Source organism: Poecilia reticulata, chromosome 13, assembly GCF_904066995.2.
Source record: "Poecilia reticulata chromosome 13, P_reticulata-male-v2, whole genome shotgun sequence".
Classification (NCBI taxonomy): Eukaryota; Metazoa; Chordata; class Actinopteri; order Cyprinodontiformes; family Poeciliidae; genus Poecilia; species Poecilia reticulata.
The window spans coordinates 30,089,326-30,113,629 of NC_088842.1; the positions used below are offsets into that span (position 1 = coordinate 30,089,326).

General features: G+C 36.5%; 2 protein-coding genes and 1 pseudogene across 5 annotated transcripts; 2 read left to right on the forward strand and 1 right to left on the reverse strand.

Annotated features, from left to right (window-relative positions):
* Positions 1-5,665: 5,665 nt before the first annotated feature.
* On the forward strand, positions 5,666-5,800 carry LOC145554750 (U1 spliceosomal RNA; annotated as a pseudogene).
* A 2,032-nt stretch (positions 5,801-7,832) lies between these two features.
* LOC103475078 (uncharacterized) lies at positions 7,833-12,550 on the forward strand. Its single transcript, XM_008426476.3, has 4 exons — positions 7,833-8,205; positions 8,318-8,468; positions 10,390-10,789; positions 11,773-12,550. The coding sequence occupies exons 2-4, from the start codon at positions 8,327-8,329 to the stop codon at positions 12,548-12,550; spliced, it is 1,320 nt and encodes a 439-aa protein (XP_008424698.2). The 5' UTR covers positions 7,833-8,205; positions 8,318-8,326.
* Positions 12,551-13,962: 1,412 nt separating this feature from the next.
* Positions 13,963-22,854, reverse strand: dcun1d5 (DCN1, defective in cullin neddylation 1, domain containing 5 (S. cerevisiae)). Of its 4 annotated transcripts, none has more exons than XM_081614590.1 (10): positions 22,707-22,854; positions 20,012-20,076; positions 19,869-19,908; positions 19,290-19,386; positions 18,580-18,745; positions 18,408-18,499; positions 18,229-18,337; positions 15,587-15,691; positions 15,210-15,309; positions 13,963-14,363 (listed from the first exon to the last, which is right to left on the reverse strand). In XM_081614590.1, exons 4-10 carry the CDS (start codon positions 19,352-19,354, stop codon positions 14,239-14,241), a joined length of 762 nt encoding a protein of 253 aa, XP_081470716.1. In that variant the 5' UTR covers positions 19,355-19,386; positions 19,869-19,908; positions 20,012-20,076; positions 22,707-22,854; the 3' UTR covers positions 13,963-14,238. The 4 variants fall into 4 exon arrangements, with proteins under 4 accessions (XP_081470716.1, XP_008424703.2, XP_081470714.1 ...); XM_008426481.3 differs by having other exon boundaries at positions 15,210-15,312; XM_081614588.1 differs by having other exon boundaries at positions 15,210-15,312; positions 20,012-20,109; positions 22,707-22,792.
* Between the last annotated feature and the right edge of the window lie 1,450 nt (positions 22,855-24,304).

A 24,304-nucleotide genomic window follows, 5' to 3' on the forward strand; every position in this document is an offset into this window, starting at 1 on the left:
ATGGCAGCAAAACATAAATCTGGAAGCCAACACGAAGTAGTGTTACCTCTATTTAAAAAGCTGGCAGTTGTTTTAACATTGTGTATTCTAACGTTACAGTGAGAAATAAATACGACGAGGTTAGTTTATTTTAATTAACATATTTTGTATTTGATGTTTTATAGGAGATTAAAAACAGAAAAAGTTGTGATTTTGTACGTTAGCTTTGGCTAGGGTAGCGCAGCGTTGCATTGTGGGTAACAAATCAAACGATATGTTAAACATTTTTAAACATTTTTCTGTTTTTTTTCCCTAAAACTCAGCTATTCCTGTATTTTTTAACTAGTGTAATACTGCAGCGTCCCGATTCTGTTTTTTTTTTTTCTGTGTCGGCACCGTGAGTCATGTGGGTATGTCTGCGAAAGACATCGCAGCGAGAGAGAAGTGCAACTCATACTTACCTGGCAGGGGAGATACCATGATCATGAAGGTGGTTCACCTTACAATTTTCATGAAAAAAATATGACTTTGTCTCTGCCTGTGCCTGGTTCCCGGAGGAACGCAGTGAAGTTTGATTTGCAAAATGATATGGAAATGGATAGACTTCAGTTCAGTCGACTTATTCTACAAAAAGAACTCGGTTTTACACCTGCACAGATGGACTATATTTTTGCACTTCCTGGAAAAAAGACATTTGAGGTAATATTCACCAACAATTCCTTTTTTGAAAGATGTTTAAAAACTTTTGAGAGAGTTAAAGAGACCAGACCACAATTGGCGAATGTAAGGATGGCTTCACTTTCTCAGATGGAACCCAAGACTATCACAGTGCTTATGTTTTCTGAACAAGTGCGTATGGAAGACATAAAAACATGGCTGCAACAAAGATGTACGGTGATGCAAGGGTATGAAATTAGAGATGAAGATGGCATCAAGACTGGAGGCAGACGTTTTTTTGTCCAGTTGAAAAAGGATTTAAGAACTGGAGAAACTCGGCACCTACCACCGGTGATCCAGCTGGGAACAATTAGGGGCCATGTTTTTTACCCGGGGCAACCAAAAGTTTGCCACAGGTGTGGCTCCCAGCAACACTTGATATCAGAGTGTCAGAATGTACATTGTAAAAATTGCAAAAACAACGGTCATTCAACTAAAAACTGCCCATACCCGATGAGTTGTAATCTTTGTGGAGAAAGTGGACACGTCTTTAAGACCTGTCCCAGATCGTATGCAAACAGAGTTAAGACGCCTCTACCCAGACAAGCATCGGACATGGGGAATCAGAGTTTGATACAATTAACAGAGGTGGACCCAAAACCAGACGATGAACAACAAGAGGACATAGAGCAACGTGAAGTTGGGAATGAAGGAATTGATTTTGTGGTTTCCCCCCTGGCGAGCGAACCACAGTTAACGGACTTGCACGAACCAGGGAGCGACCAGCTGGATTTAATTACACCTGAAATGCCTAAACAGGAGCTGATGAGAGAAGCACCTGTTCCACCTGCCCTTAGTGGACCTACTGCAATTGAACCTTCAATGACTGGGCAGAGGGAGACACTCAACCGGTTGACAGTGGCAGAAGCAGAACAGACCGAACCACAGGACAGCGAGGCAACAAACCACCAAGAAGAAGCTCTACAAAGCACCTCACGCCGCGTAGTAGCAGTAGGAGAATGCGGTGAAATGCTGGACCTCATGATGACGGATTTGATGAAACTACAACCTGAACTAGCATCAGGGGAGGACACGGACGGATGCAGTGGACCCCTTTTTCCAGAGGATGACTTTTCTTCGGAGGGGAACCCTCCCCCTTTCAAGACAATGGACTTTGACCAAACCTCTAGAAAACGCTCCCAAGCCCCATCTACGGATTCTTCAGGGGGACAGACATCGAAAATTGGCCAACAACCTTTCAAAATATGACACCTTTTCTGGAAGAAGGAAAAGTGGAGTTTCTCTCCGGAGCAACCCAGCGGACGATGGAGGATCTACAAGACGAGGCGGGTAAGAACCAACCGGGAAACTGGAAAATACAAAAGAAGAAGAAGAAAAAGGTAAAGATTAATGACTAAACCTTTATAGACTTTACTATCCCCCCCCAAAAAAAAAGGACATTTCACAACTTCATATTACAACAATTAATACGAGAGGGTTGAATGACGTGGTTAAATGTCAAACTACACTTGATTATTTATATAATAGCGGAGGTGACCTTTTTCTACTACAAGAATGTGGATTACCTTACATGGACAATTATAATACGTTTCAAAAAAGATGGACTCATGGACAGTCTATATGGTCAGGGGATAATCAAAACAGGTCTACAGGTGTAGCGGTTTTGTTTAATAATAAGTCTATTCAAGTTGAACGAGTAGAGAACGTGATGGATGGCAGAATCTTATTAATAGATATAGATAAAGAAGGATGTAAAATTAGACTAATTAACGTTTATGGATCTACAGATCTCCGAGAAAGAGTGACTTTATTGCAAAACCTTCAGGCCCATGTATGTTGTGGGAGAAATGTTATAGTCGCTGGAGACTTCAATTGTACATTAGAAAAAAGATCTGTGAATCCAACAAATCGAGCAGGGAACAGAATGGATTCAAGTTCAAGGGCATTAGATAACTTAATAAAAGATTGTAAACTTACTGATGTCTTTAAAACCCTTTATCCTAAGGAACCGGGATACACTTGGTCCAACGGAAAAACGTCTTCAAGAATTGATTTTGTATTGACGTCTTATATGATGACACCAACTGTATGTACAGTGGACCCGGTTCCTTTTTCTGACCATCATAAACTAACTGTCTCAATTAATATGAGAGATTCTCAAAGACCAAATGTCGGCGTGTGGAAATTGAACACAAGCCTATTAAATAACGAAAGACTAACAGCAAGATATGAACATAAATTTAGACAATGGACGTCTTTAAGTCCCTTGTTTGAGACGGTTGGCGAGTGGTGGGAGGAAATAAAAGACAGAACCAAGAAGTTTTTTAGCAAAGAAGGTAAGAGGATAGCAGGAGAGAAAAGGAAGTGGCAAAAGAGAAAACAAAATAAACTTCAAAGATATTATAATTTACTCAATACAGGTTTTCAAGTCAACGATGAAATAGTAAAACTTAAGAAAGAAATGATGAAAGAACTGAATGAAAAAAGCAAAGGGATATTGGTTCGAAGCAGAGTACAACACTTGGAGGAAAACGAGAAATGTACACGGTATTTTTTTAGGAAACTGTTCAGATCTCAACAACAGATTAATACATTGATTAATGAAAATGGAGAGGAATTAAATAATAGCCAGCAAATTGATGCTGAAATATATGGCTTTTATAAGAAGTTATATGGAAATAAACAGATAAATAAGGAAGAGATGTCCTATTTTTTATCTAAATTGACTAATAAATTAACAGAAAGAGAGAGAGAGAATTTAGACCAGGAAATAACAATAGATGAAATGACAAAAGCCATGCAGAGCATGCAGAACAATAAGGCCCCAGGCCTTGATGGCCTGCCAAAGGAGTTTTATTCTACTTTTTGGGAGATATTAAAAGGACCTTTGCTCCAAGTGTACAAGGAAGCCTTCAAAGAAGGAAAGTTACCAAGCGTGATGAATCAAGGAATGATCACATTGTTACATAAGAAAGGCCCACAAAATAATTTAAAAAACTGGAGACCTCTAACTTTACTTGGAATAGATACTAAAATATTATCCAAAGTCTTATTTTTCCGTATGCAAACAGTAATTTCAAGCATAATAGGGAAGGAACAGACGTGTGGTGTACCTGGAAGGAAAATGACTGACAGTTTAGCATTAATCAGAGACACTTATTTATATTGTCAAGAGAGGAAATTACCTTTGTCTATCTTGGGAATAGACCTAGAAAAAGCCTTTGATAGTGTAGACCATGATTTTTTGGAGGGGATATTGTGCCATTTTAACTTTGGTAATGTCTTTATTAATTGGATAAGAGTTTTGTACAATGAATGCCGAAGCTCAGTGGTGGTGAACAGGAAGGTAACCCCACCTTTTACAGTAAGGGCGGGTGTTAGGCAGGGCTGCCCACTGTCCCCCTTACTGTTCATTATGGCTATGGAACCGTTGGCTTGTGCTTTAAGGCAGAACAAATTGATTAAAGGAATCATCCCTCCCGGAAATTACGGGAAGGATGTTAAACTAACCATGTATATGGACGACTTGACCCTCCTCGTAGTGGATAATTCATCCATAAAGGAAAGTCTAAAGATATGCGAAAGATTTACGGTAGCCTCAGGGATGAAAATTAATAAAACCAAAAGTGAGATAATGTATAGGAACTGGAATGATATAAAGATAAATTGGGGTTTAATAGAACAATCGGACTCAATAAAAGTCTTAGGTGTTTATGTAGGAGAGAACATGAAAATAGATAATTGGAAGGCAAAATTACCAAAATACAAGGCAAATTGCTGCAATGGAAGGATAGAGAATTATCACTAATAGGGAAGGTATTGGTCATAAAAACAGAAATTATTTCAACTTTAGCCTATTTAGCTTCAACATTTCCGTTACCCCATAAGATAATGGCATCACTACGGAAGATGATGTTTCGCTTTCTATGGGGAAGCCAACATGAAAAACTAAAGAGAGACATTATGTATAGACCTTTGAGTGAAGGAGGGAGAAACGTACCAAACATACAGATAAAATTTAAAGCTATGTTTCTAACGCCTATTTTAAGAGTTTGCTTAAATGTGTGCCCGGAGCCCATTTGGGCACCTTATGTTAAATTCTGGTTAGGAGGACGGGTGTTGAAAACATGGAAGAAGAGAGTAACTTTACACTCGCCCTTTTCGGATAGCTACCCTGATCTGTTCCACATTGTGGTTCAGGAGTTAAAAAGAGGTATAGACGAAATTACACCAGAGTTAATTAAAAGGCAAACTATAGAAAATAAGTTATCTCCCCCAGACAGGCTGACACCTATTGGAAAGCAGAATGAAGAAAATGTTAGAATAATATGGAGGAATGTTAATAATAAAAACTTGACAAATATTCAGAAAGATTTGGCCTGGCAGATCACTAACCAATGTTTACCCACTAGAGATTTTTTGTACAAAAGGAATTGTACAGCAAGCCCTATATGCCCCAGATCCAGATGTGGTGATAGCGAGACTATTAAACATTTGTTCTGGATATGTCCGATATCCCAAAAAATATGGCGTCTGATGACACCATGGTTGAACGAATTATGTAGGGAGGAGATAACTTATGACAAAATTGTTTATGGCTTATTAGCAGGAAGAAATGGAAAAGAGGAATTGATGTGGTGGATTGTGATTAATTGTGTTAAAGAAGCAATATGGAAATCCAGGAACATTTTTATATACAAAAAATATGAGATAACAGAGACGAATGTTATAAAAATAGTGGGTTCATTGGTTAAAGATTATATGTGGAAAATGAAGTATGGGAAAAAAAGAGAAAATGATATTATGATCTGGAAAGTGCCGGAAAACTTACATAGTATTATTAATTAACTCAACTACTTTGTGTGTGTAATGAGTAATTTCTTGTTGTATTGTTGACCAAGAAATGATGTATGGTAGAAAGAAAAAAAAAAAATTGTAATTTTTGTTACAAACTTGTTGTAATGGATTATCATATGTGAAGAACTAATAAATATCCTTTGAAAATTGAAAATTGAATTGGTTCACCCAGGGTGAGGCTCAGCCATTGCACTTCGGCTGTGCTGACCCCTGCGAATTCCCCAAATGTGGGAATCTCGACTGCATAATTTATGGTAGTGGGGGACTGCGTTCGCGCTCTCCCCTGATTCACTGGTTATATGAAAAACAATATCTGAATCTTATTTAAAATGATTCATTAGGAGTTTGAAGGCTGTATATTTGAATACATTTATGCATGTTTTCAGTCATAAAATTGGATCCTGACACTTCCCGGAACCGGATTTGGGTTTGTTACGTCAGGGCAACGTTGCGCTAAAATGTTTTCTAAGTTTTCTACAGTGATAATGAGAAGTGAAATACAAATTAAACAAAAGCTATATTCATAAAAAAAACTTTTTTTGACTAAAATAAATCAGACATGGCTCCAACTCACCAAATATAAAATAAAGAACTAACTTTCATTACATTTGAGCAAATTACTTGTACGCGTCTAATGTATGGCGGAGTTAGAATCACTCAGGATGTTAAAATCAGTCCTTTTCCCTATTATATGTTAAACATCAGGAAGGAATTGCTTGCTGGTGTGAAAAAGAGTGTATGTCACATTTTTGGCACTTGATTATTGGCGTACCTGGGAATCACCATCTGATTATCTAAGGGTTGTAGCGGCCAGATTCACATCAGTGACAGGAGTAAGGGCTTTTTTTAAGAGTTTGTAGTTCTGATTCTTTGTTAGAATTTGAGCCAAGCAAAGGATAACATTTCCACCAGCTCCCATATCTGGTAGATGTGGTGGTTGCACGGCTCGCCCTGTATAGGTTGTACGTACAAAGTGCCCTGCAGACCCGTATTTTTGGGTTTGGCAGAATATGCTTCCTTGACATGTTTAGAATAATATTGTCTGAGCAAAAGGGCCCTAACTGCGCAACGTTGCCCTGAGGCAACAAACAAAAAACAACAGTTTTAGCATATAAATTATAAAAAAATTGTCTTGAAATGATCTACAATGATTCTTTACATACTCACAGATATGAAAATATGTTTAGTTAGAGTGACCCAAATTTAAACATGAAGAAAAGTTATGTATAACTTACAAGTAGGAGGCCAGCTGTAGCATGCACCTCTGCTTCATAAAAAGGACTGCTCCTCTTCTAAAAGGTCACATGAACATCAATACCTCTTTCATTTGGACAAAAATATGTCTGGAGGTATTTTAAATCATCAACCCCCAAAAATAAAATAAAGGAGCAACGTGAGGTACAGATATGTGGTTTGATGCCTGAGGGCAACGCCATGCCATAGAGGGTTAACATTAAAAAATGTATATGTAGAAAGTGCTATGTATCAAAAGATGGTAAAGGATATTTCTAAGAATAATTCGTATGATGTCGTACGATGTCAAAAAGTTGTTTTGAGAGAGAAAAATAATGAAATATCAATTATTAAAACAAATATTTTCTGACATTATAAAGTCAAATCCGGTATGATGGCGTATTACGGCCAGCGTAGGCAGAAAAAAAAATAGTCCTGTTTTATGTTTTAAGCTTTGTTGAGTCACAATATCATGAGGATAAAGTTGAAAGAGAATAAGGTTATAATAACATGAGAATAAAGTCAATATTTCAAGAATAGAGCCATAATATTACGGTAAAATGCTGTATGAGAATAGTCATAATAATGAAAGATTACAGTTATAATAGTACAATAAAATTATAATATTGAAAGAATAAAACATCAGAACAAATATATGATATTTAATAAAGACACATTTAAAGAGCGAAGTCATAATAATACGACAACAAAGTTATAATAACGCAAGAATAAAGTCATATTACAAGAATGACATTTACAAGAATAAAGTTGACATATTAGAATAAAGTCATAATATGATGAGAATAAAGTCACAACAATGCAAGAATAATGTCAGAATACTACAAGAATAAATATGAGAAAAAAAGTTGCACAAGAATAAAGTAGAAATAATACAAAAATAAAGTCATTATTATGAGGTAATATTAGGACTTTATTCTTATGATTTAAAAAAAAAATTATTTTCTTAATGTGGCCCTAATACTAGGTTGTAAAAATTAACTGCATAGAATCTTCTCATTCTGCATTGGCCATATAATCTTCCAATTTATCAAACAATCTACTTACCTTCAAAATTAGCTAATTAATTAAGTAACTAAGTAACATTTTCAGTGCTGTGATTGGCTGCTGAATAAAATGTGGAAACAGTGAAGCGGTGTGAATTGTTTCCAGGGTGTTTTAACCCTTCACTGGTGCAGAGAAGCAGCAGCTGATGCTATTAATCTTTAACATCTTCAGAGAAAACATCCCCAGTGTCATGTGAGGAGCTGCACTTTACTCTCATCAGGAGGAAACCTCAACAGAAACACGACTTCGCCCACAGAGGATTGAGGAACGAGGTGAAGCTCCTCATGGAGCCAAATGATGCTAAACTCTAGCAGATTCTTCTGGTTTAAACTTTAATTTTAAGTTGTGGTAATGACTTTTCGTTCTACTTGAAGACAGAAGAACCAGAAGCAGGTAAAACCAACATTTTCTACATTTAACGTGTCTGTTAATTATTAAGTTTTTGTTTCTCTGTTAGGATCTCGAGTCGATAGCGTTAAATAAAAGCGTCTGTTTTATCCCGCAGGTCTGAACGATGTGGTTGATTTTCACGGCTCTTCTGGCCGCCTCGTTAAACCCACAGAGCCAAGCTTCGGTGACTTTTGCTTCCACCTGCAGGGTCAAAGGTCAACCAGAGGAAGAGCTGATTTTACACTGCGGTGATGGAGAACATGAAGGTGAAGAAGACTCTCTCGTAAAGCGGTGTTGTTAAATGTTGCTACCGGTTTCTGAAGGTTGCTTTTTTTATTTTTTCCAGAGGAATGTTTATTACCGAGCCATTCACCGGCATCACCCGGCATAAAAAGGCCCTTTAGAATCAGGCAGTAAAAATATTTCAGCTGCTTTTTCCCATTTAATTCACAGAAATGTTGAAAAAAATACAGATAAATATGTAACATGTTAGATGACTATCAATAAAACTCTGCTGCCTTTTGTTTTGCAAAGAAATTGTGAAGAAGGTGAAGATGGGATCTGAACAGTAAGATGCTGTATTAAGAGCATTGTAGACAGAAAAAAACGGGTAAATTTCCACCAAGAATCTCAGACATTTTCAGGAAAAAACAAGGAAACTTCTAAGCTGTAAAAGCTGAAAAATAATGCTAGAAAAAGGCAGAAATGTTTAGTTTAATTTCAGACATTTTCTACAAAAAACAAGGACATTTCTCCAAAAGTGTCTAAAAAGTTATATAATAATGTTTTTGGCAGCATTATGACAGCCGAACAGAACACCAGACCAGCTGTAGCTTCTAGGGAAAGAAAAATAACAAACAAAATGTTAACAGCAGAATTAGGAGCAAATAGTGCAAATTGGAGAGAAGCAGAAGAAGAAAGTGATTAAAAATGGTCAGTTTGTCTCCCAGTAGCCTAAAACTTAAGGCTGCATAACTACAGAAACTTTTAAACTTAACAACTCACTCATTCTTTGGTTGCCTAGCAACTCACTCATTCTTTGGTTACCTAGCAACAAACTGCTAACTTGCACAGGAGCAGTTTCAGGTTTCTCCACTTTGGGTGCGTTCACACTGCAGCCTGAAGTGACTCAATTCCGATTTCTTTCCCGGGTCGTTCACACTGCCAGTAAATGCGACCTGTATGTGTTCTGCAGTATAAACGAGCAACCGACTTGAAAGTGTCCCGCATGCGCAGTAGAGGGCGCAATAGCGTCAGCGTTCTGCCAACTGCCATAAAAAGAAGAAGAGCTCACTGTTTACGGAAGTAAACATGGAGGCTAACGGTGGAGCATAGCTTACACATTTGAAGTTGTTGTCCGGCCGGAGTAGCATATTAACAACTTAATCCTCATATAGTTCGTCATGGTTGTTGTTTTTCTTCCCACTTGCGCGACGCAGAATAGTGAGATTTGTTGAGAATCAGTGACGTTCAGTTCTGATGAATGCGGCCAGGACGTTATGGTCGCATTTGAATCGGATACGTATCGGATATGGGTCACATTCGGAAAAAGAATCTGACCTGTGCTGTTCACACTGCCATGAAAAGATCGGATACAGGTCACATTACGTCAAAAAAAAAAAAAAAAAATCGGAATTGGGTCACTTCAGGCTGCAGTGTGCGTTATGAATAAAATACAAATAAAATAAAAAACTTAAACGTTTTATGCCTCATAACGTCTTAAAAACAAAAAAACAAGACTGGAGTGAAATCTGGACAAAACCGGAACGATCAGGTCATCAGTCTGGCGTTATTTCAGATATTTAAAACAAAAAAACTAATCAATAATTATCTATAAAGACTGATGTGAAACACTTTCATCATGATACGTTTTTCAGCCTTGGTTTGTGAGAATATAAAAAGTCAGATTTTAGGGATTTTCTGGGCAACAAACCACCTCACAGATCACAAATTTCCTTTTTAAATAACCTGTTAGAATAATCCTGTCCAGGTTTGAGTTGTTTGGTTTTACAATAAACTACTTTTCTTAGATATAAACGGTTTTATTTTATTATTTGTGGTAATTTACCCTGTGTTGTAATGTACTACAGCAGTTGTTTCCATCTTCAACGTTATGCCATATAGAGATTTTATTTGAAGATGTGAACTTTTAAAACTCTTTATGCGTGTTTCCTTGTGTGTTTTCAGGTGTGGTCCAGTTCTGGCACACACCGTTCGGTGACCTCCAGAGCTCTGGTTCCCAGTCCAAACTGGACCCGGTGTTTATGCACCACGATGGGAGCCTCGTTATCCCAAACTCCAGCATCTACCATGGTGGGCTGTACTACTGCATCCTGCGGCACGCGGAGGGATCCATGCTGTGGCCCTTTGAGCTTCATGTGGACCAAAACATGGTGGCTGAGGCTGAGGACGGGCGCAGTGGCGGCGGCTGTGCTACACGCCGGTTCAGGAGGAACGCAGCTTCTACAGGCGAGAGGGAAGCTGTGTTTTCTGAAGGGATTTTTGCAGGAGCCGTGGCTGCATCGGTGCTGCTGACGTTTGTGGTGGGATTCAGCGCTGGAGCTCTGTCACGGACTCCTGTTCTCAGGTTGGTGATGATGATTAATCTGTATGACGACCACAAGATAGAAAAAATAAATCTCTGCTGTATAAGGACTTGATTAAAGGACAGAAGTGGAGTCGAAATCTGCATACTGTCATAGGAAACACTAAAGAAACAACCAGAGGTTGAAAATTAAGACACTTAACTGCACTGGAAAAACACCAAATCTTACCAAGTATTTTAGTCTAATTTCTGGTGTAAATATTTTAGTACACTTGAAATAGGACAAAACTAACTTACAACCAACTTTTCAGCAAGATACATGAGCTTGTTTTAAGTGAACAATTCCTTTATAGTGATAAAAAATGCAAGTTCCATTGGCAGATTATTTAACTTGTTGGACATTTTTCCCATGTTATACGTACTACTGTAAACTGCACAGAGAATAATAACGCTGAACTGAATAAATGTAACCAGTCAGGACTTGTAACATTTTGATTTTGATACAATAAAGCTTTTAAAGCAATTAATCACATTTTGTTGTTACTTATGGGGTTTCAACCGGAACCTTTTTATTTGCATGTTTCCGGTACGCCTGTATATTTGATGCACAAGTGACATCCCCAAACAGCAGCAATGGATTCTTTTGACCCACTGGCAGTTAATTTTTGCTTCAGAAAGTGAAATGGTGAGAGGCAGGTTAAAGACTATTATTGCATTCAAGTTGTGCTAAAAGGAGTTAGCCTAACAACGAAGCTAAAGTTGTATCTCAATGCTAACATGATGCAGATGGACTGATATCAGCATCCACAGTCCAAATAGAATAGCACTTTGCACCAATCGAATGGTTGAATAGAAGATTAAAAACAATAAATATGTATTTATTTTTTAGCTTAATTTAGCATCAGAAGATGTTTCTGGATTGAAAATGTTACTTGTTCCTTCAATATGTGGCTTTGCAGATGCTGCAATTAACCGAATCTCACCACTGACTCAATTTACCAATTCACACTGATTTCTTCACCCAGGTGTTTAAAGTCACTAGCTCCGAAGAAGAGAAGGCCTCAACCTGATGTACCAGACGGCTCTCGGGTAACCATGACAACCCTGCCACCCATGTACGACAACCAGGCCTACCGGACGGGAGCGATGCCCCATGACTCTCGATTCTGGCGAACCACGGAGACACCAACTCCGCTTACAACCCCGTCTCCACCCGCCAAACCCATGCGGAGCTTTCGGCTCAAAGTAGAAGAAAAAGAAGAACCGGAAGGAACTGCTTATTTGGAAGGATGTGATTTCAACCGGGCGGAGGAGGAAACCGGAATCGGAGAGGATGGTGAGGCACAGGAGGAGGAAGAGAGCGGCCAGTCAGATGAAAAGGAAGACGAAGAAGGGAGTGAAACAGAGGACAGAGAGGAAGAGGAAGATGGAGAAGCGAGCGCAGAGGAGGAGGTAAAAGAAGAAGAAAAACAAAAAACAGACGAGAGTGAAGAGTTGGAGCAGGAATCTTCAGGAACAGACGAGGAGAGGAGCGTCAAAGCGGAAGCTGAGCCCAGAGGAGAAGATCCGCCGTCCGGTTCTCACCGGCGCCGCAGCCGCGTTATCCGCCTGTACCAATACGACGAGGACGGCCAGCGATACGGCCACCTCCCGGACCCGGAGGCTCCGGAAGCGGCACCCAGGCCCAGGCAGCGCTCCCGGTCTCTGACCCGCCTGAACGCCATCATGGCGGCGGCCGCCACGGGGCCGATGGAGCGGACGGAGCCAGAAGATGAGAAGCATCACTTCCACATGGACATTTAAGACTCGTGTTTTTCTGTTTAAATCATTATCACGCTATTTTTTTTTACAACACTGACATACAAAAAGAAAAACAAACAAACTACCCTTATTAGTACATGCGCAAATTAGCTGATGGTACGGATTATACTTCCGGAACAGGTCGTGCAAAATGGAGGCGATGTTAAGTTTGAGGCCTAAACCACACATAGCCAAATTTATATATTAGTATGTTTTGGTTTTTCACTCACAAAAAATCTCAGCTTAATATCACAACTATTATTTATGAAAAAAGATCAGAATAAAATCAAGATTGAGAAAACTGTTTTGTGTGTTCATGGGAAAACGGAACTTTGGGTCCCGCACAATATAATTACTATAAATAACCGGCCAATATGCCACATAATCGCTTTAACATGATGATCAATCATATGATGGCCTATCAGGACTACTGTAGATAGACAGGACATTTCTGCTGAGAAATGGACTTTTAGAACAGAAAATTTCAGTTTGTAAAGTCAAATTTTCTATAAGAAATTAAAATTTATTTCAGGAATGTTTAAGAAAAGTAAGTTTTAAAATGTGAGAATATTAAGTTTTTGGTTTGTTAAAAGCAGATTAATATCAGGATTACCATCTAATTTTCTCTTCAGATTCAGGCTTCTGACTACAGCTACTGAAAGTATTCACAGTAAATATATTTATACCTGCTTTTAAACATAATTCTACTCCGTAAACACTTTAACCTAAATGATTAAATGAAATGAAATATAGAAAGTATTAGGACATTTCTGGTTGTTTGTTTAATAATGAAAGTCAGGCCTCAAACATTCAGCAACTTGGGTACCCAGTTATTAAATTTAGCTAAAAAAGAAATGCATTTTAGAAGTTTTTGTTTATATGAAAAAATGTCCTAGACCCAGAAATAAACACCCATAAAGTTAGGAAAATTTACACCCTCTTTTTAATCAACAAACATCCAAGACCCCTTTCAGAAACAATAAATTATTTTTGTTCTAAAAAACGTATTGCATGTTTAAATCACAAGTGAAATATTTACAGTAAAATTTAGCATTTTTTTTAATTGGCTAAAAGCTTCAACTTGGTGATTTTGGCTCACAGAGCAAAAAGTTTGGACACCGTGATCTAAAAGCTTAAAATAAAGGATTTATAGATCACATAATAAAGTTGTTTAGATATAATTTAAAGACCAATGACTAAACTACATTTCCTTAAGGAGTATTCTAGTTTAAAATGCAGTTTTCTATTAAATCTTGTCTAACTGAAGAATGTAAAATTATAGTTTGTTCTTTGGTTTCAAATGTATAAAAAGCGAAATGAGATGTTTTTCAGATCGGTGTGCTGCACACGCACTAATCTGACAACACGCTCGGTTGTAATAAACCTTCATGTTTCATCATTTAGGGAGAAGCATCTTGTCATTTTCATCTCATTTTTAATAACAGTGAAAACATCTAAACAAGAAAAGCGAAACAATTTCACAACTCCTTCCGCTCATTTTGTTTCCACGCGTTCTTCTCCAAATCAACACTAAGAAAACAAAGTAACTTCTACTGAGAGGAAGGAATCCCAGCAGCAGTTTATCAGTGGCAGACGAAGTCTGGAGGTGAGGAGTAAAGAGTCCACAGCGACGATTCTGCAGTCCATGTTTTTGTGTTATGTACGGTTTTATTTGTGTTGGTGAGACCATGTCAGAGCTGCGTCGTCTCTGCAGAAAGTTTTTGCTCTCCTTCCCTTTTAGTGGCGACGCACGGCGGCCGCTGCGATGCCGGCCGCGCCTTCTGCCACTCCACAAACTCATCCAGCAGCACGGGCCCTGCAGGAAGCAAACGCCCGTTAAACGGCCGCACAGTCACTGCGTTTTGTTTTAAACATCCAAATAAAATCTAAAAGGTTCCCAACGGTGACTCGACAAATTGAAATTAAAGTCCTGTGCTTCTAACCTGATCATTTTCCCCATTTATGGTGGCAGCGCAGTTTTAAAAATGTTTAAAAAGTTAACACTTTTCTGTCATCCTACGATCTAAAGTGATTTTATTGATATTGCAGAAAACATCCCACAACTTTAGCGTCGTTTCCTCGTGCCTCACAACAAATCAATGTACAGTTTGTTCTTTGGTTTCAAAACAAAACAGAAAAAAGAAAATAACTTGTTTTTTTTAATCCATTTTAATAAAGAAATAATAAAACGTAAAATCAAAATAAGCAGTGTTTGATCTTTGCTCCAGCTATTAAATGCACAAAATAGTTTATTTAACATGCAGCGATACCAGAAATGACGAAGAAAGAAGAAAGTACAGGAAATTATAAAAATATATGTATTTTTAATTTGAATGAAAATTAAAAATTAAACCTGTTTTAGCTTTGGAATTGTTTTTCTAATTTTATTTTAAAACAAGAAAGCCACCCAATTTATCTTTTTTTTGTGGTTATTTGAAACTGAAAAACCAAACAACAAACTGTTGTAATATGAGTGAACATGTAAAAATGAATATTTACAGAGTTCTTTAAAAAAACCACAAAAGATTCCTACAACTGTCTGGGAAATTATCACCAAGCTAGAAACACATAATTTCTAACTTGCCAAATATTAATACTTTTATTTTTAAATATGTATTTAAATAGATAGTTTGCCGTTTCCTGTGCTGCAGGCGATACTCACAGGCTCCGTCTTCGTCGTAGTTGCTGAGGTCGGTGCTGATGGTCCTGCTGAACTCCAGAACGTTGTACCACTGGTCTTTATTCAGGCCTTTGTACTTTGACTGCTGTGGAAGAGAACGAGAGGCGTCATTGTTGAGGAAAATATTTTAAAAAGCAGTCCAGGTTAAAAACAAAAGATGAACTTTTAGAACCTGCGCCATCTGAAATAATCTTAGACTATATTTATCCATCAGGCTGACGTCTTATCTTGTCCAGTTATGTCTACATAGGAAGTTTCCAGCAGAAACATTTTCTCTCGTCATTCTGAGAAGAGAAACTACTCATCCTACAAACTACAGGTCTTCTGGCAGGACCAGGCGTTTAGACAGGGTAGTTTACCTCCAGGAACTGACGGAAGACGGAAAAGAGAGGCCAGGTTCTGCCCAGCAGCAGAGCCAGCATGGATGTAGCTGTGTCCATGTCCAAACTCCTCTGGTTCGTATCCTAGCAACAGAGACAAACTCGATTAACCCAGTTACAAACCTGAGCCAACAGGAGCGCCACGGTAACGTTTCACTTTAAGAAAACTGAGCACCTCACTTCAAAACTAACATTTACAGGCCTGTCATGATAAAAACATTCTAATTATTGCGATAAGCAGTATTTACATAATATTTAATATATTATTTACGGTAAATGAGACAATTTTGCAAGTTCATCCTCTAAAAAAGAAAATCAGAATTTAAATTATTCAGCTCATTTTAATTAATCATGCAATTAATGTATCAACTGCAACCGGTTTAAATATTTATCAATTTCTGCTCTCAAATGTGAAATCAACAATATTGAATTAATTGTTAGAACTACTAAAAATTTATTTATTTAAGTAAAAAAAAAAGTCCCATTTCAGTGATACTTGAGAATAGGGACAAAATGGGTTTTAATTTTCCCTTTTTTCTTTTTTTTTTTTATTTCTCAACCTTATGTATGCAAATATGACAAATAATGTTTTGGAAATGTAAAGATGCTAAGGTACAGACTCCCAGTTGCAACATTTTTAATGGACCTGACTCAGAACTTTGTCATCAACATCTGACAAAAATAAATATAAAATGATTTTTAAAATACCCTATTAGTGATATTTGTACTCATTTTACAGACAAATGCTTCTCAAGAAACTAAAAAATATATATATTTAAAACAAAAAACAACAAAAAGTCCATCTGACGGAGTTGAAACTGCATGACGGAGTTGACACAGAACTGAAGGTGGTGACAAACAAGTGAGTAAAATGAAAAACTTGATACATGTGAAGTAATGCAATTTATGTAAAACACATTAAAATGAATTAATTGCAGATTTTAGTGAGATTTGTCAACAATTTCACTGAAAGAGTCACGAAAACTCTGATGAATTGATAGATGACTGAGTTGATGAAATGCCAAACTACCTGAATTTATATGATTTTATTCTGAAGGAGGCCATATTGTAGCTCATCAGGTCCATGAAATCTTTACATTTGACCAAAATTAAGCTTTTATTTCACAAAATTTCATCAAAGTTTTGTAAATTGTCAGTTATGGTGTTGACACATCATGGTTGTGACAAACAACTTAGGAATAAAAAGAAGAAAAAACTAAAGAATAACATAAGCTAACCAGAGCTAACTAGCCCTCTTAGCAGAGAAAGAGAAAGGAAGTGGTCATGGGGTCCTCAGAAGTTCTGGTGCCCCCAATAATGCCTGATTTTCTTTTACATTATTTTTATGTCTGACGGTGTTGACAAAAACTAGTGACACATTTCAATGGAGTTGGAAAATATATAAAAATGATTTTTAATTCAATTTGATACTTTTATAATTATTTATGTGACTACTTGTACTTAATTGTCATAATATATAATTTTAGTATTTAATTGTTTTAAATTATAATGTATTGAGTTCTGCTCCTGGACAAGGGCTTTTACAAGCATTATCCACCGACTACAATGTATAAAATAAAAAAATATTCAGCAAATACCTGGAAAATATACTTTGTTGTGCTCACATGACCCAGGTTAGTTTAGTCAGATATTTGAAAAAATTATATTTTGTGTATATTTTATTCAAATTTTGTGCTTTATCCATAAGACCTGTTTTGTCCCTATTATCAAGAATCACTGATTTACAGAACAAAATGTTTTTTTTTTCATCATTATGGGAATTAGTGGACATAACAGGTTATAATCCATTTAATCCAAATGCAACTTGGCTCCATTTCACCTTTTCAATCAGACGATACCTGAACTAAAAGCAGATGCACAGACCCACTTTTCTCACTTCCGGTACCGATATCTGCAGTTTAGTATTGAACCGGGCCAATACAGAAAAACTGCTGAATTAAAATGCTATTTCTTTTAAACACAGACATAAATGTACTTAATTACAAACTTATTTGATAACTGCACCTGCACATCAGGTTCACCAAAATGTTCATTAACTTGGTCAAACATGTAAAAACAACTTTAATTTGTTCAGTCAGTGTGATTAGGAGTAAAACAGCCAATTTAAAACTGAAACGGCCAAAAAACAATAGTTTATCTATCTTGGTCAAATGTAAAAAAAAAAAAAAAAACGCAACTTTTTCAAGTGGTTCAGAAAGTGAAATTAGGAATCCTAAATAAAATGTAAAATAAATAATAAAGCATAGAATTAGACTGAATAGATCTGGCTCACTGTCACAGATACTGATTATATATATATATATATATAGTTTTTAAATACTGACAGATGTTAATATCGGAAGCAGAGGTAGAGAAAATGTATTTTGTTTTTGGTTATAAAGACTCAAAAGGTTTTATTTAAACAAATCTTTCAGACTAAGTGAATGAAAATGTGCTTAAAGAATCGCCCCGTTCATCTCAACTCTTCTCGCTTTGTAGGTTTTGACTGAAATAAAAAATGTAATAAAACCTGCGTACCACTAGCAGGTCAAACTACAGAACAGTAACAAACTAAAACCAGTTGGGTATAAAATGAGTTGACATAATAAACAAAAACTTACTCTGGCAAAGTCAAAAGCGTATCTGTAGATATTTTTGAAAGCTGCGGCGTCGTTGAGCTCACTGCGCATGTAATCGAGTTTGCTTTGCAACCTCTCAGTGCAGTCGCATCTGAAACACAAAGCGCCGTCGTTCATCTGCTGCCAACCAAAACCAAACCGGTGAAATGAAAAGCACCTACTGTAACACCGTCATCCCACTGAGCCACTCGTCTTTCGTGAAGTATCCCATCTTTGAAGCTCCTAGATGCCACGCCAAAACTAACATTATAATCTGGAAGGAAGGTGAACGGAGACAGAGATGATCCAGCTGTTTGTTGGAAAGCAGGAACCACGTCGGACAGCCGGACTCACATTTTCTGGTTCCACTCCGATATCGTCACAGAACTTCTCCATGGCTTCCGGGCCGACCATCTTTTCAGCGCCGGCGTACTTGTGGAACCAAGCCAGGCACTTTTTACCGGAAAACTGCCTTTCAGCACCGTTTGGCTTCACACCACGGACCTGAGGACGAGGAAAGCTGCGACACCCAAAACAAATGAAAACTTCACTGAAAAAGGTCATTTTATTCATGTAGCACATGAACAAGGCAGTTCAAGAGGCTTCACATGAATTACAAGGAAATCCAAACAACAAAACCAAAAGAAAGACAAAAAGGTAAAAATACAAGACTAAATATCAGTTCCCCATGTTTAATAAGAATAAGTAGTCAATAGTTTATAAAGTAGTAGAGGTTTCTATGGATCTGAAGTTTGCTTGGTTTGTTGCATTTAGCTTTACATAAAGCTAAATGTTGGTTCTCCATGTTTGATTCTTGTTCTAACTAAGTAAACTAAAAGGAGTTTCTCTTGCTCCAATATTACGTATTAAACTAAATGTTGGTTCTCATTGCTTGGTAAGATTAGTGAGGTATAAAACTAAATTCTGGTTCCAGCAATAATAAACTCTTTATTTGATGAACCCAGAGATTTTCCACCATTATTTCAAGAACGGCAGCAACACAAATGAAGGATAAAAAAAAAAAAAGATTTCAAAATTCAGATATTATGGGAAATAAACTTTACCTGGTAATTTTACACTTGTGCCCGTGATCTTCTGAGTCGGGCAGTTTCCGCTTCTTCACAGGCATTATGGAACCTTTATTGGGCTTTACTAGCTGGGCTGCACAGAACAAAAACAACGTTTGGAGAAATACTCGATTAGATGATTGTTCCAGAAAATGGCAAAAATCTGAGTAGTGCAACATGAATCTCAAATATTTTGAACACAAAGTCTGCAAGGCTTTCAAATTACAACTCTCCAACTTAATTAAAAAGTCTTCCATGTGTGCAGATTTTACAAATTATGTAATGTTGCAACTTAATATAAAATTTACGTAAGTTTAAGTCATGCATTTTCAAATAAATTCACAGTGAAACCAACCATCCTTGATCTTAAGATGTTATATTTTGTTTTTACGTTGGTTAATGCTTTTATGGTCATTCTGTAAATAAAATAAAATAATATTGGTGAGCAATGACTCAATAAGATTCCAGTTCTAAATTTAGTATTCAAAGAATTACCTGCGTTCCTGAAAAACTAACAGGAAGCTCAACAAGCAATCAATTAATCACTTATCATTAAATCTCTTATCTAGTCCTTACCCGTAAACTTCTGGCTGCCTTGTCCATTCAAATCAAGATTCTGAAGTTAAAAAGTATAAATTTACAGTGAAAACCTTGAAAGTTCAGAATATGAATAGATTAAAAGGCTAAACTTTTATTTTGTAGAAACAAAACTGACTTACAAGCTTATCCAGCGTTTCTGAAATGTAACTGATGTCTGCCAGACCGCACAAGTCGACCCGATGATCTGTCACACAACCCGGCAAAACATTACTGGCATCTAAAACATTAAAAATGTAAATAAAACTTGAACTGCAAGCAGTTATCATGGGTTCCTTGCCCGACCCAGCAGGTTTTAATATGCGCTTCAACCCGGAATCAAACCTGCAGCCTTCAGTTTCTGAGCTACATTGTTTAATGGACTCGCATGCAAAGTCAAACAGAAAGCGAGGATTCGCTTGCATTTGATGTAGCGACGGTCAAAGCTAAACAAATAACCTGGAAAAAGAATGTAAATCTTCGACACTGGTTCTGCTCTTGGACCGCCGCTACTGGTAGTAATATTTCACAGACGTAGCTCAACCTCCACCAGACAATGACTCTCACACCGAACCTCTGCTTAAAGCTACAGTATGTAACTTAAAAAAAAAAAAAGATTTCATATATATAAAACTTTTGCTGTCCCAACACTAAACAGATAATCTCTGAAAAATAATCAATGTCCTCCAGCCATTCTCAGCTCGGTCAGAAACAACCAATCAGAACCAGCATTAATCAGATAGCCAATCAGAACCAGCATTAATCACAGCTAGCCAATCAGAACCAGCATTAATCACAGCTAGCCAATCAGAACCAGCATTAATCACAGCTAGCCAATCAGAACCAGCATTAATCACAGCTAGCCAATCAGAACCAGCATTAATCAGATAGCCAATCAGAACCAGCATTAATCAGCTAGCCAATCAGAACCAGCATTAATCAGATAGCCAATCAGAACCAGCATTAATCAGCTAGATATGCTCTCAGGAAGTTTTAATTTACCAGTTCAGGATGGTTTATTTTGAGACAACATGCATTTGACTTTGAATGACTGTTTCCTTTTTTCTTGACATTATTTGACATTAATTGATAATTTAGAGTACTAAGAGTCTTACTGTTAAATATTTTACTGATTGCAGCTTTTTCAGTTGTCCTTTTGACTGAATAGCTGCTGCATTGTGCCTGCAAGTATTTTGCATGTTTTATGTCTAATTTAGGTTAATTTATTGCCAGATAATTTTTCCATAACACAACATAGTATCATTTACACCTAAAATGAAAAAATTAACAGCCAATCCAGGTGATCAGCAGAGATCGGCCTCGTGGATGATCAGAAAACCTGATCGGAGCGTCCCTATTATTTTGTAATTATGTTATTTTACAGCAGCAGCTAATAATCAATGAATAGGATGAAAAAACTGGCACTTCCAATGAAACACTTAAGCCTTCTTTATTCAATATTACAAATACAATAAAAATGCAGATAAAATTATTTTTTAAAATAAGAAAATAAACATTTGTATGTCTAATATGCAATAACACTGCATTACTTAAGTGAGTGCTTTATTATTTGTAGCAAAGGATGAATCTGCAGCTAAAAAGAAAATTTAAACATCAACATGCGACAAGCTTAACTTTACATCAATAGGATAGGCCTAATCTGTTGATTATTGTTTCAATTAACTGATTAATAATTGAATAGAATTTAAAAACTTTTCTTTTTTTTTACAGAATTTGAACCAGGTTTGCCGCTTGAGGAGTTCTGGGTAGAATATATTTACAATCACAATTCATTGATTCAGCCCTATTTATTTAATATCATAATTTTGCATAGAATTGTATATTTTTGTCCAATTAGTAACTCTACACTAGCATTGCCTTTTAAAGGAATACTTTTGTATTCTTACTAACCTTTTACTCTTAATTTCCTGGACTCCTACTTTTTAATTTTATGTGTAAAATATGTTAAAGTATCGCTACTACTTAATTGAGTGTAATATTTAGCTACTGACTTATTATTTCATTAGAAACAGCAGAAGCTTTGATCGCTGTTCTGCTCATTAAGGCCTCTAAGCTGCAATGAACCAGGCTTTTTTCAGGTCGTACCATCACCATCTGTCATCACAAATACAGTAACAGCGAACAAGAACTGCGTCACAAGCTGGATTTCTCCCCCCCTCCCTCCAGAACCGTGTCCAGACTTGAAGCTGGTTCGGAAAAGATTTCACACACGCCAACCGACAAAAACGAAATCACGTTACTCGAAGCGAAGCATGACAGGTTAAAATCAAATCTGTGACTGTGAAACAGTTTCAAACGTCAAAACAAATACGTGTTTGTTAACGTTGAGCCGAAAACGTCATCTAAAATGATGCCAATGGCAAATCTGAATACTTCTAAGTCATATAAAGAGCCACCTTTTTTAATAGCTTTCTTAATTTGAATTGTTTGAACGTTAAGGTTTCAACGTTTAATCAAATACGACAGTTAATGCTAACGTTAGCAGCAGCAAATTAGCCAGTCACGGCGGCTAATACCCAGAATTTCACACCAAATACTGCTTGAAAATAGTCAGTCAAAGTCTCTTAAAGTTAAATAATATCATACATAAAAAGGCATGCTAAAACCTAGCAGTGTAATGATATTTTTGCCTGTAAGCGCTTCTCTTTTGTTAGCAAGCTAACGCTAACACCACATCGCGGGTTGCAGAGCTGCCATTCAGAGTGACGTTGGTTATCAACAGACGCTTCATAAAGTTTAATATTTTTGATTTTAACGATGTTGAAGAACTACTCGTAAATAGTTATTCAACTTCATAATTCGTGTTCAAACACTCACTGTGTCCAGCTTCACACTGCCTGACTAATTAATTCCACCTGCTTTCCACACTGTGCTGAGGTTTCAGCTGTACCGGCGTTTCCTTGGGAGTGGGCGATACCATCACTGAGCGGGGCAGACAGACAAAAACCTTCTGATCTCCGGAATAAACCACCAAGACATAGCAGATTTTATTGGTTATGTGTAGAGATATAACCTCCAATAGATAATAAATACTAAAAATATAAAATCACATAGCAACAAATAATGTGGAAAAAACACATCTACCCTACGTAGTAGAAGAAGTGGAATCTTCCACTGGTTCCTTAAAGGGGCCGTCCTCATTTTTGGCACAAGTGTCAGGGAAACCACACGTTCATTAATGGGATTAAAATGCCAATTCTTAATCATTATCAATTCTTTGTATGGTAAATACGAACGATAACTGATATACAGCTAATAAAGTAGCCAATTGACTAAAGTTGCAGGTTTACCAGATAACAATTTCATTTCTCTGCATAGTATAAATTAAATAAAAAGAACAACCTGTCAGAGGTTGTAAAACACAATTATGCAACTATTTTACTGAGATTCAAGCCTTATTATGAGAATAAAAGTAATCAATTACACGTTAAATCAATTTTGAGTTTTAAAGTAATAATTGAGAGAATAAAGGTAATAATTTTCAAGACTTAGTCATAATTACAGAAATAAAAGTCGGAATTTCAAGTAAATTTTTTTGTTTTAGTCATAATTAGAAAAATAAAAGTTGCAATTTTAATACATTTAGAATTAAACTATTAAAATAGTTGTAATTTAAGACTGAGCAGGAACTACAAATAAAAGTTAGAATTACAACTTTTATTTTCCTAATTAAGATTTCCTGTTGCAACTTTCATCTTTTTTTTATTTCACAGCAAAAATTGCTGTGAAATAATTGAAAAATGTTGCAATTATTTAATGGTCGTATATATATATAAAAAAATTTTTTTAAATGCAACACTTTTACCGCTACTTGCTACATATTTGTAACATCTTCATTCAGACTGATGCTAGAATGTGTTAAAATTTTAATATTTAATCGTTTAAATCTCCAGAATTTTTTTTTCTTGAATTGAGTAATCTACTAAACCTCTCCCCCAGGAAAAAACAAAATCTACAATTTCTAAAGTTTTTTCAGAATTAAAGCACACTTGACTATTTGAAGCACCTTTTTGAAACTTCAGCAGTTTTAATTTTAAAAAGCACAAATTGTCTAACTTATGAGAATTATTACCCATGCAGAATGACATGTTCTCTCATCTTTCCCATTTTGAGTAGTGCCTACATGAAATAGCCCTCTGTTATATCCAAGACCAAAAACGTTTTTATGTTTTTTACTGTGACAGTAAAAGTCCAATTGTAAAAAGTAGATTTAATCAAATCAAATACAAAAATACCAATTTTTGAAAAGCCTAGATTGCAATTGTAGTTTTTAAAAATAAAAACAAAATTTAAAAGTTAAGTTTCAGTATGTCATAGTAGTTGCAGTAAGATATTCAATAAACAGATCATTTGATCTCCACAAAGAATGACATTTCTGTCTTTAACATCAATCTTGGTCATGCAGTTTATTTCCT